Here is a 12574-nt window from a genome sequence, read left to right as displayed (position 1 = left end):
CACGCCTACTGGAGAAAATAAATGTCACTGCGTAAAACTCCGCGTTTTGGGCTCGGCGCTGCAGGGAGCGGGCCCTGGCGCTAATGCCCGTTTTACCGCGCGGAGGTGGGGCCGCCGCGCCGCTGGGGGGCGCCGGCTGCGCCGCTGCCGCCGTGCTCCGGTGGCGGGGGCTGCTGGGAGGGAGGCGGAAAGATGGCGGCTGGCGGCGCGGCGGGGCCTGCGGCCGTGTGCGGCCCGGAGCGGCCGGGGGCCGGTGGGCTGGCGCTGCTGGGGCTGGCGCCCAGCGCTCCCAGCTGCCCGCACGGTGAGTGGGGCGGGGTGGCGCTGCGGGGCCCTGGCGACGGTGGCCGCCCTTCCCGGCGGTGGGGCGGAGGGCACGTCCCCGAGCGCCTCTGTCGCTCGCCTCCAGCTGCGCCCCTGGTTCCCCTGCCAGTGGTTGGGTTTTAATGCGGCCTTTGTGTCGGAAAATCTAAAAATTATTTTCTGCCAAGTTATTCCACGCCCTTTAACGCAACGCTTTGTTAATGCTTGGTTCTGGGAGCCTGGCGCCAGCAGTGGAGGCGTGAAAACATCTGCTGGTGCCCTGCGTGTCATCCCGTAACTGAGCTTTGTCCTTCAGGGCCCGCTCTGCTGTTCGTGAAGACCGGCCAAGGAGGAGGAGGAGGTGGGAGGAGATTTTATGCTTGTTCGGCTTGTAGGGATAGAAAAGATTGTAACTTTTTCCAGTGGGAAGATGAGAAGGTAAGTGAGCGCTGCTTAAGACTATGGTAAATATTCGGGGTTTTTTTCCCTTCTATTTAAAACTAGGGAAAAAAGTAGTACGTTTTGTTCTGGAAATTTGTGGCAATTGCTGTTTTGTAAACTTTGTCTAATGGTTTGTGTTTAGTGGAGCACTTATGTCAAGATAATACGTTTCAAGTATAACCGTTAAGGAGGGCAGCGTACGTTTTGAGCAGAGCTGGCATTTGTTACTGTATTGCCAAAAGGCTTCAGTATTCAAGGTATGAAGTTTGCTAATCCTGTGCTATGTTGAACAAAATAGGATAGTTCCAGTCCCAAGATGGCTTCATCTTCGTGATTAATACAGAGAAAATCTGGTGGATACAGGCTGGCAGTGGGATATACAAAATAGTGAGAGGGTGGGCACCAGCGCGATACTCGATAGTCTTAGAATATCTGTAGCAGTTTCTTTTTGTCTAAGAACTTTGGTCAGATAATTGTAGGGTAGAAAAATTGGGATGGATGTGTATTCACAGTGAGATTCCCATGGCTTTTGTCCACTACATTTTGTGTTCCTTTCTCGGTTTCCTATAAAAATGCCCAGTGTTGTGGTCGTTATCCTCAGCAGGTTGGCAGGCTGGAGGTGAATCGGGTTCGTAAGCAGTTCATTGCTGTGCTGGTTGCTACTGAAAAGTTGTATAAAGAGAAGATTAGGTGGTTGATCACTTGGTTGTGTAGATGTAAATGACATTCCTAGTGAAATTTCGTTTTGAATGCCACTTGTATCAGGTGTCTTTTGTTCTGTTGTACTTCACTGTCTTCCCCCTGTAAAGAAATCAGTTCCCTAAGTTTTGCACTCGTCTTGGAACTCTGTTAAACCATAAGTATGTTTTGTGGGAGCAAAGTAGGAGACTCAGAGAAGGACTGTTGTGCTTTTAAAATAAAAACACACAAAAGACTTGGCAACATTTCTGCTGTTACAAGTTGTTCAGGGTCAGATCACATATGGTTCTTCAGAGGGAATGCAACTGCTGGCATGTGTGAATAATGGAAAGTGTACCTCTTTCTGTCTTCATCGTGATCATGTAAGTTTTTCTCCGAGTATTACATGTGGTAGAAGAATGAAATGCTTATATTTATTTTTTCACAGTTTAAATTCATGAGACTTGTGTTGTTTTGCAGCATGCCTCTGCTGCAGTCGTTCTTGTTCTTCTGAAACAACAATCTAAGGAATGTGAATGCAGAGTAACTAAAGAATGAGACCTTTGATGCACCCTTTCTGTTTAATATTGAGATTTAACGTACAATATAGAGTAATATCTACTCATTTTGTAACTTTTTATATATATAAATTTTACAGGTGTCAGAAACGAGGCTTGCAGCACGTGAAGAATATAATAGAAATCATCAGCCTCCTTTTACACACAGACAAAATGTGGAAAGGTATTGTTATGTATATTTTCTTCAGTAAAAATCAAGTAATACAAGTTTAAGTATACTGAATGTAGAGATAATATTTCAGGGTTCATTAAAATATGAAAAGAAGCCAGAGGGATTTAGAAAAACTGGCTGACTGCAATGGGAAAATTGCATGAAACATCTGATTAAAGCATGGTATTTTCAGCCCAGGAACTGTATGGGTTTTTTTAATGTATAGTTCTTCTTACGTTAGTGCTCATAATGTGCCAACAACAGGTCAGTAGCAGTTTTGGTTCAAAAAATTATTCCTGACTTCACTGTGCGAAAGTAACAGTGTTAACATTGTGGAAAGAAGCAAAGGTAATACAGTAACAAATAATGTCCCAGTTTTGTATATAAACGTACAGGACTGCTTGCTGGTAGTTGATATGGAGTCTTCACTCTGTAATCTAGTTATTTTATGGGGACTGTCAATATATTTGGCCAGTATATTACTTCATTTGCATGTAGATAGTGGAGTTTTGCAAAAGCAGCTTAAGCTGCATGGTCTGTTTAAAAGTCTCAACTCTTTTGAAACCCCCTTTATACCTCCCCTTCATGTCTTTTATAGAGGCTTTTTCAAAATTAGTTCCCTGTTGTCTTTTGGTTTTACAGGTACAAGAGTTTTGTTCTGTTGCCATTGTCAGAGAGGAGGTTTTGCCAGGAATGCCAGCAATTGCTATTGCCAGCTGAATGGGAAAAACACTCCAATCACGAGTTCCTGTGTGATATCTCCACTGCCCAGTTAAAAAGTCCCAGTCAACTTCTGTATCCGCTGGAGAATAAAAAAACAAATGCGCAGTATTTATTTACAGACAGAAGTTGCCAGTTCCTACTGGATCTTATTATTGATTTAGGGTTCAGACGAGTGCTCTCTGTTGGAACACCCAGGTACGTCAGAGGGAATTGTTACACTTCCAACTAATATTTCGCTCTCAAAACTGTGCAGCTGACTAATACTTAAATAATCAAGGCTTCTCCCATAATAAGAGGTTCACTATGCTTGTTTTCTGGGATTATCCAGGCATCTAAGTGGGGTCTTGTTTTGAGCTTATAAGATACAGGAGAGGACTGTAGGTGCCCTGCAAATAACAGACACACGCTCATGCTCCCCCTCCTCTCTTGCCCCCTCCTTCCCTCCTCTGCTTTGGTTTTTACTCTCTCCTCTGCTTTGTTCATAGTGATCCAGTAGGCTCCACTGACTTTTCATCTGTTAAGACTAACATATTTTTCTAACTTTGAATATTAGCCAAATGCAATCATCCAAATTCAGATTACTCCATTTTCTCTGTCTGTTTGGTTTTAGGTTTAGTAAAGTACCAGGCATTCTTGTCTTGCGAGACAATTTCTGAAGCCAATGATTATGTGTTAAATTTCTTTGCTCCAATTATACTTCAGGCTTCATGAAATGATCCAGTCAAAAGCATCACAAGAAGAAGATTTCAGGGTTAGAAGCCTTCTGCTAGATATTGATTTCAGGTAGGTTTTGACAAACATTTATCTGTCTGAAGAGTATGTACATAGGTTTGTGTTCTTACTGCTTTAAAAGCTAAATTGGTGGTTGTTTTCCCTTTTCCTGTCTCTGTGTCTGTGTTCCTGCACACATACACAAATGTGTGTATTGTACTTACTTCCCAGTATTGGTGTGTTTCGCCAGTAATCAGAACCCAAAGGTGGTCTTTTTCTTAAAGCCTTGTTTTTACTGTAAATGCTCCTTAGGGCAGGCAAGAAGTAATTTATATTTTTCTACTACTATTAAAACTTATTTTACAGGTATTCACAGTTTTACACAGAGGATGAATTCTGCCACTACAACATGTTTAATCATTATTTTTTTGGTGGAGAGGTAAGGCCAAGTATTTCTTGAGTGCTTTATAAAGAAATACATGTTGTTGATGCAGAATTTTGTAAGATAGTCATGTCTGGTCTACTAGAAAGCAACTGTCATGAGGTAAAAATGGTCATTAGTACTGGAAATCAACAGTGCCTTTTCAGTAATTCCCACTTGGTTAAAAAAAATGTTGCCTATTAAATTTATGATAATAACTAATGTTACTTATACACCTTAACTGCTGCTTTTTTTAAAATGACAGTTTGGTGTGAGTTGTTGCTGTATATAAATATACATTAGCCCTGTTCTTGTGTTGCTACAACAGAATTAATTGTTTTATTCCCAGCCTTAACAAGCCCAATGGATGCCCTGGGACTTGTTCACTGGTGCTTGAGGTGGGAGGGAAGAGGAGGGTTTTCCGCTTTATTCCAGGCAAGCAAGGTTGAAAGGTTAACCTTATTGTCATAAAATGAGGTTGAATTAGTGTAAAGGTTAAAGAAAATGCTGAATTTCTTGTTTCTTTTTAAATACCACATTAAGTGCTTGATTTTGAGTTCATTAGGAAACCTGCAGCTGTAGTAGGACATTTATTGTAGCTTTGTAGAATCAGTGTAATTCTATTCCAAACATACATTTCAAACATCCCAGTAGTATACTCACTCCGCCTTTGCTCTTTCTCTGCCATTATTAGCAAGCCACCACTGAGTTGCATAAACATGTTTATTGCAATACCTTTCACACTATGTAGATAATTTTCATATTTTTTCCATTCTAAAGCCTAATTTTGATGGGAATCATGAAAATAAAAAGAACCGTCTAGAATGAAATGGGAAGCTGGTCTGAAAGTCTTACGTTTGAATTGTTTTTAATCCATTACTGTACTCAAATTTTGTATTTTTCACTTAAAACAAGACTGTTCATCTGCATTATAAACACTGTAGTGTTTTTTTCAAGGTGTGACACCTGTAATGACACTGTATTGCTGTATATTCAAGGACTGAATCGCAGCACTTTTGAACGCATATTAGTATTAAAAATCTGGTTTTGGAAAGTTAATAGATGAGATAACACTGCAAGATGGTAGTAAATACATAGCTTTTTACATTTCCTTCAATAGTAGGGTTCATGGTGGATTGCTAAAATTTGAACACTGTATTTTTATAACCAGTATGGATTGAGTCAGTTTTCAGTGGACTGAATTTTTTCCCATTACTTTGATGATGCTTTACAGAGTAAAACTGAAGGGCATAAATAAAATGTATTTTGAGCCTGAACTTTGCTTTCTTGCTGTGAATAACATCTTTTTTTCCAAGTTAAACTTAGTACCTTTAGGAAGAAGGCTGTCTTAGGAAGCTTGTACTGCATCTGGCCTTGATATATTATCTCTATCTAACTGAAGAAGGCACTTGTTCTCAGTGCTCCAAATCTGGTTGTTTTTTTAAATGCTACACAAGAGGAAATTCACCTCCACAAGAGAAAACAGCTTCCATCTTCAAAGTTGAAACTAGTAAAATAATAATTTTTTGCCAAAGACAATATTTTACTAGTTCTTTAATCTGTATTTCTGGAAATTTAACTTCTTGTTTCTTACAGGCTGCATGTGAGACTTGTAGGAAATTCTTGTATCAAGACAAGGGTGAAAGAGTCATTATGGTAACTGATCCCCCATTTGGAGGTTTAGTGGAAGCACTGGCTTCTAGTTTTAAAAAACTGATGGCGATGTGGAAGGAGACAGAAAAAGAAGGTATGTATTACAGTCAGATAGGTGGGCTGAGCTGTAACATCACTGTAAGGAAAAGTACCTGTTTAAAAGTTTGTGATTCATGCTATCCGGGTGAATGTAAACACTGTCATAATTTCTGAAGATCAACTACCATATGTCTAATTTACTTTCCTGATACTTTTAGTTTAATGATATCTAGTTCTCTATGTCTCTCTTAAAAACTTTTACAAAACTCTTAAAAATCTACTTTGCAATTAAAATGGACTTTAATGGTAGAGAAGAATAAGCTATCAAACCAGGCCTGTTTCTAAGCAGCCTAGGTGGGTGACAAGAGTTGTTGGTTAAGTAGAGCTTACAGCTCTGCGTATATAAAAAAAGCCAAAACGTTCTGTTGCCTAACGGAATTGGTTCGTAGGCCCAGCATGACATACATACACGTTTATGTATTAAGAATGTTTACTGTAATTTTTTTCATGCTTCATGTACACTAAAGAAAAACAAGGTACTACATCTAAGTCTTTTCATCACTAGGTCATAAAAACCAAGAGATGCCCATGTTCTGGATTTTTCCATACTTCTTTGAGTCTCGTATTCTTGAGTTTTTTCCATCCTTCAATATGATGGATTACCAGGTACAAATGAACCCAGTGCATCTGCTAAATTTCAGTTATGTGCAGTGTGAACAGGAATATGAATGAAAGCTGATATAAAGGTAGCACTTGTCTGTAAATGGGTCACCTTCTTGAACTTCCGTTTTAACTGTGTTGGAGGTACTGCAAACCCTCTGATGTCATGTGAAGCCTAGATTCTGTATTTGACTGATCCACACACAGAGTTAAGATATTTGTTTATTACACATCTGTGTGGAGATGGGTGCTTAGGTGGTAAACCACAAAGTTAGCATACCTCTTAACGCGACATATAACAGTTTATACAATTCCTTACAATTGCTTACAATTACATTTAGTCACACTTAATTCTTATTGGTCTTGGGAGCCTTGCCTCCATTTAAAGGTGCAGTATTCTTTTCACACACTGTGGGGAGTGGGCTTTGTTAGTACGGGGCTTTCTTTGCTGGAAGGTGGATCTTTTACATGTTAATTAAGATAGTTCACACATAGGTCAAGTAATTTTGTGTTTGGTCTCATTAACTATTTGGTTCTCCATGAGCTTACCTTCTTATTTCTTAGCTTGAGGTATTTATGGTGTCTATTCCTTCTCCAAGGCCATGTCTTGTTAACTATTTGTAAGGATTAACTAATGTACTCTGTTTTTCAAATTCTTGTTTTTCGTTATAGATATTTACATGTTCCTTTTTAAAGTGACTAATTCTTATATCAACACCTTTGATGACTTTGTAACACTCCTACAGTTTATTATGTATTTTTAATTCACCTGTCGTCTGTCCATTAACTCATCTTTTCTGCTAGGTTTTCAGTGTGACAAAATTTACATTAGACAGGTGCATACTTGCAGAATGGAAATTTGTGGAAGAAAATTGAAAAGTCCTGCTAGGCTAGAGTCTGCATTTGTTGTGCTAGTGTTCAGAGATGAGAGTTTTTTTGACAAGTCTCTGAAGGCAGTGCTGGAAAAACCAGTGCTGACTAGATTTGCAGCTTTATAATTATTTTGAGATATGTTAAGATGCATGTCAACTTTTGTACTTCCAGATAGACCAAATGGTATAGTGCTGTTTTTTTTAATGGATTGCTGTTTTATGGAACAACTGCAATGTTATCTTAGGTATCCCATGCAAAAAAGCAAAAATGGATAAGTAAAATAGGATTATTGTAGTATCAGGAACTTAGTTTTTTGAGTCTAGCCTGATACTGTGGTTGCACAAATTTAAAAATAAATGAGACAAAATACTAGCTGTAGAATTTGGAATCTAATTTGGGGTTAGAGTCTTCTATATAAAAATGAAATTTTCGTAAGGCACATATAATAAATATGTAAGTAGTGCTGCCTCTGCTTAGCATTCTGTTTAAGACTCTTTTTCTATGGTTCTGTTCTTCTAGGTAGACTATGATAATCATGCACTTTATAAACATGGTAAGACAGGTCGTAGGCAGTCCCCTGTCAGGATCTTCACGAACCTCACCCCAAGTATGATTGTACTTCCTGTAGAAGAGGGTTATAGGTAAGATGTGTTAACACTTAAATCACTGGGAGAGTGTGTTCTTCTTAGGGCATAAAGTCTCTAAAGGACTTTGGGGTGGTGCTGTTTGGTATTGTCATACCTAACTTTTGGATGCCGGGCTCAAGACAGCATTTCTTTGTCTCATTCTAAGGTTGTGTGTCCTATAAACAATGTGTAGGAGAACCGGGCAGCTAAAAAGAAATTTACGTTTTCCAGTGTGGAACGATGACATTCCTCAGCTTGTCTGTAGGAAATACTGTGTGTATGTCTATGAGATAGATTTATAGCTGTGCCTGATAGTCAGCTTGGTTGACACAATAGTTAATAGAATGAACACTAACAGAAGCATCAAGGACAAAGGAATAGATTTGGTTGATTTACTGCTGATAGTGTTGCTAATTTGAATTCAGGCACCTGAATTTATTCAAATGTACTGTGTCTAAATGATTATGAGGCTCTGGGCCTAAGTGGTGATTTTATACATCAAAACCATCATCTTTAATTTAGCAAATGCTTATGTTTATTGTTGAGCTTGTATAAAATTAATTTGTATCGCTTTGTGAACAAATAGTGAATGAATACATTTATTTATTTATTTTTCCTAGGTTTTGCGCTGTATGTCAGCGGTATGTTAGTTCTGGTAACCAGCACTGTGAGATATGCAATTCGTGTACGTCAAAAGTAAGTATTTTGACTTCTGTCTGGATAGCACTTTTAGCAGTAGTCAGATAATAATTTCTGTAATATTTGATCTGGTAAAAACCTGCTCTGATACTGATTTCCCTGGGAAACCCTGAACAGTTCACTTTCATAGACTTACTAACTTCATAGGACATCACTCATAACCCAGTGGGAATTAATTTCTCTTTCCCTGATTCCTTTGTGTTGGAAAGACGTCAGGAAGAGTTTGCTATATACCACTTATACCTTTATTCATCAAGGATCTGTTGACATGTACGTTTCTTCTTAGTTCTGGAAGTTGTAGAACTTGCTAATTTCAAAATGTAGCCATTTTGCTGCAGTTGTCACAGATGCTCAGGACTGTTGTTTCTAAGTTACTGTGCTTCGTACAGAGGACCTGTTTCTGTAAATAATGGGGACCATACATTGGTAGTTCAGTTTTAAGATGGAATGTTGTGGGGATTTTTTTAAACAAACACACGAAACATTTATTCATCTTTTGTAGGATGGTAGACGATGGAAACATTGTGTGCTTTGCAAAAAATGTGTAAAACCCTGTAAGTACAGAAAAAAAAAATTCTAAGTAAAAGTATGCTTCTATAGTCCAAAGAAACAGAGATTACAAACCAGAATAGAAAAATATTTTGTGAAAGATACAAAATGTAATCATTCAGAAAACAAAGAGTAAAGGAAAAATCTCAATTTCTCACAAGTTGCCACTGAGTAACTTAGGTTTTTTTGCACTGTGTGGAAATGGGATAAATCTGTGTCAAGGCATACTAAATCCCATTTATATTTGTTATGGGAAAACTTAAATATTTTGATTTGTCATATAAGCATTTCCTGATTTTGTAAACTTTTTCATTAGAATTTCATAAACAAATAGGCGATTACTAAAATTTTTGAAAGAGCATGATTAAATTATGTTTCATACACAAATGTATTTATAGCTGTGTTTAAATAGCTGAAGCAATCTTTTTTTGTTGCTGGTACAGAAATAGCAATTTGGAAGTCCGTTTTAATATCTAGACTATTTTTTTTGTGATTGCATACAGTATAATAGTTCTAATGGCAAAATAGTTCAGTTACACTGGAATAGTTACACAGTATATCTAATGAAGTACCTGGATACCTTATGAAATGCAGTAAGGGACCAGAATCTGACTACATCCATCTCTATAAAACTAGCACAAAATTAAAAACCTGGTAATGCAGCCTATATTTAAAGCTTAGTTTCAGAATGATGATTCTAAACCTTTTCAAGATCATGAATCATGTTACTTATTTTGCAGCTTGGTTTCACTGTAACAATTGCAACCGCTGCACTCTTCAAAACCATGCTTGTGAGAAGACAGATGCTGGCTGTTTTGTTTGTGGCAAGGCAGGCCACAAACGCAGCTCCTGTCCCAGTCTCTCCCGCACCAGAACAGCTTGCCAGTAAGTGTGCTATTTCATTAATATAATTAAAGGTAGCATTCAGGTGAGATTAGTTTTTATTTCATGGAAATGATTTGGAAAGAGATATTTTTGGCTTTGGGTGCTGATGTCAACTTTCACTATTGCCCACTTGGTTTATTGCTGGGTAGTCTACACTGAAGGGAGGACGTGATAAAAAATGGGCAGGTCACTTGCTGTGGCTCCCAGTCCCTGAATGTGGCTTTTCTTTCAAAAACTGATTTATGTGGATCCCAAACTTGGTGAATGGTGCATGGGATAGCTCTGTCGAGAAGATTCAAAATTAAAGTAATGAAACACTTTGACCCCCTTTGGATTCCTCACGAAAGGGCAGAGAAAAGTTACTACACTGTTTGTATTGCTTCCTGTCTCTTTTGCTTTGTTGTGGTATCTTTTTCTTTTTTTTTTTTCTTCTGGTATTTCAGGTTCTCTCTGTAGTATGGTCTGAATCTCTGCCATGTAAGATCTATGTTAATGAGGGTCACATTAAGTACTTTTATTCTGCTATGATTGTGCTTCTGTAACATACACAAGCATGTACCTGTATGTATCAAAACCAAAAAAAAATGTGTGTTTTCACACATTTCAGGTGTGAATTAACTGAAAAGAAGAAAGGGGATTTGCTAAGAGATGATCTAGCAGTTGCCTCAGTCTTTCCAGTTCAGGGTAGTCGGCCTGCACTTTTGTAGTAACTTCCTCTCCAGAGTGCATGGGTTTGTTTGTGAACTTGAACTTGTTTGTTTGTGAGCCTGTGAAACCTGAATGGCTGTAGCAGTGGAAATCCAAATCTTCCCTCCCAAAAGATGTACCTCTGTTGCATAGTGAGATTCAGATAGTTAACCTCTTGGATCAGTACCAAGAGGTTGACCAGATGCCTGCTGGATGGTGGAGTACTACAGGTATATTCTTTGTGTCCTGCTGTGACATTAATCTGAGTTTTGGTTATAGAGTATTAGAGATAAAAGGTAGCATTATTTTGGTTTACATATCTCTTAAAAATTCCCTCCCTTAATATTTTTTTCTTTGCTTACAAAAGTAAAAAGAATACTAACAGAAATTACGAAACCTCATCTGTTTGTTCTGTCAAGTAAGATACTCTGTCCATTGTACTGGAATGGTTTAGTCCTTTCGGCACATCAGTTACTTCTTTTGCTTATTTATTGCAGAAGATAACTTAGGTTTCTTTTTCTAATAAAAACACCAATGTTTTGTGTTTTGAAGTACATCCTTTGTCAGAGACAGAAAACAATTAACTTGCTAGTTATATTTAGGTCCTGTGTTATTTGCGGGAGTCTTCATGATGTTGTTAAACATAATTTCTTCTAAGTCTTTCTGTTAGTGTATATTCATATGTTATATATTGAGCATGAAAGTATGTGCTTTTTTTGTACTCGATGAGCGGCATTTCTTAAAGTTTCTATATCTGTTTAAATGCTGAATATGTACATAAATGAAAAATAATGGTAGTAAAGTGGGCAGACAATTTTAGGAAGATTAGATGTCATAACATTGTAAGATGGAATGTTCCTTGCACTTTTTGTGATAGTACTTCTGAGTTCATATGCTTACATGACAGATTATTTAAAATACCAGCAAATGTAGAAGTATGTTCTCCATTTTATTCTAATTAGTAAGTTCTTTCTTTGCTTTACAGAGCTGATGAAAAGCAAAGGCAGAAAACTGTAAAGAGGGTGAAGATGGGCATCTGTAAAAGATCAGCTATGAAGCGTGCCATATTCTCCAGGAAGAAATTAAAGAATAATAAGAAAAAAAAGATGTGACTTTGGTTGCTGATACATAATTACTAATTTTTTTATGGCCAGCCTTTGATTCCATTTTCTAAAAATGTTAATATTAACATCCAAAATAAAAATGGGTTAAGTGGCAGCTCTTTTATCATACATCAGCACTCACACAAAAAAAACATACTAAGTAAACTACACACTTACAATATATTTGTATAATGTAATGATTTTGTGTGTTCAGGATAAGCTATTTGTCTGATGTAGTGGGAGCCTCAAGTTTAGGGGTAAGTACTGTCGAGAGGCGGGGTACTGGTGGTGAGAAACGGGGTACTGGTGGATGCTGTGGCTTTGTGGCAGGTGTTGGGGGCCTCGGAGGAAGGGAGTTAGGGGAAGGTAAGGCACAGATTCTTAGGGGTCCAAGCTCTGTTAGTCCCAGGCCTCTCACACTGTGGTTTTGGGTTTTTTGGAATTTTCCCTCCAAATGGAAAAAAGACTAAGAACAGCACCATAGAAAGTATTTCAGAAGCTTTGTAAGTGCAAAAAAGTGACCTTAGGTGTAAATGTAAACTACCTGCATGTGTTGTATCAGAAAAAATCATTGTATGCAATATTTTGGATTGGCACTGCTGACCGAGGTGGGCTAGCGTATTCCTGGGTGTAAGCATACGAAACCCGGTGTGCGCTGCGGGAGGGGATGATAGCCTCCTGTGGCGTTACCCGAAGCTAAAGCGGCGTTGCTCTGCGCTGCAGGCAGGCCGGGCAGGGCCTTCCCCCGGCACCGGCCGCCAGACGCGGCCGCCCCCCGCAGGGCGCTGCGTCAG

General features: G+C 38.5%; 1 protein-coding gene across 1 annotated transcript; it reads left to right on the top strand.

The window, feature by feature from the left end:
• The first annotated feature begins 147 nt into the window (after positions 1–147).
• Positions 148–11963, top strand: ZCCHC4 (zinc finger CCHC-type containing 4). Its single transcript, XM_055798123.1, has 13 exons — positions 148–304; positions 620–741; positions 2081–2163; positions 2794–3069; positions 3577–3657; positions 3952–4024; positions 5603–5753; positions 6264–6364; positions 7751–7872; positions 8478–8553; positions 9059–9110; positions 9846–9990; positions 11663–11963. The coding sequence occupies exons 1-13, from the start codon at positions 193–195 to the stop codon at positions 11787–11789; spliced, it is 1521 nt and encodes a 506-aa protein (XP_055654098.1). The 5' UTR covers positions 148–192; the 3' UTR covers positions 11790–11963.
• The last annotated feature ends 611 nt before the right edge of the window (positions 11964–12574 follow it).

Source organism: Falco peregrinus, chromosome 2, assembly GCF_023634155.1.
Source record: "Falco peregrinus isolate bFalPer1 chromosome 2, bFalPer1.pri, whole genome shotgun sequence".
Lineage (NCBI taxonomy): Eukaryota > Metazoa > Chordata > Aves > Falconiformes > Falconidae > Falco > Falco peregrinus.
The sequence above is the reverse complement of the archived record's forward strand: the minus strand, read 5'-3'. Positions and strand labels throughout refer to the sequence as shown.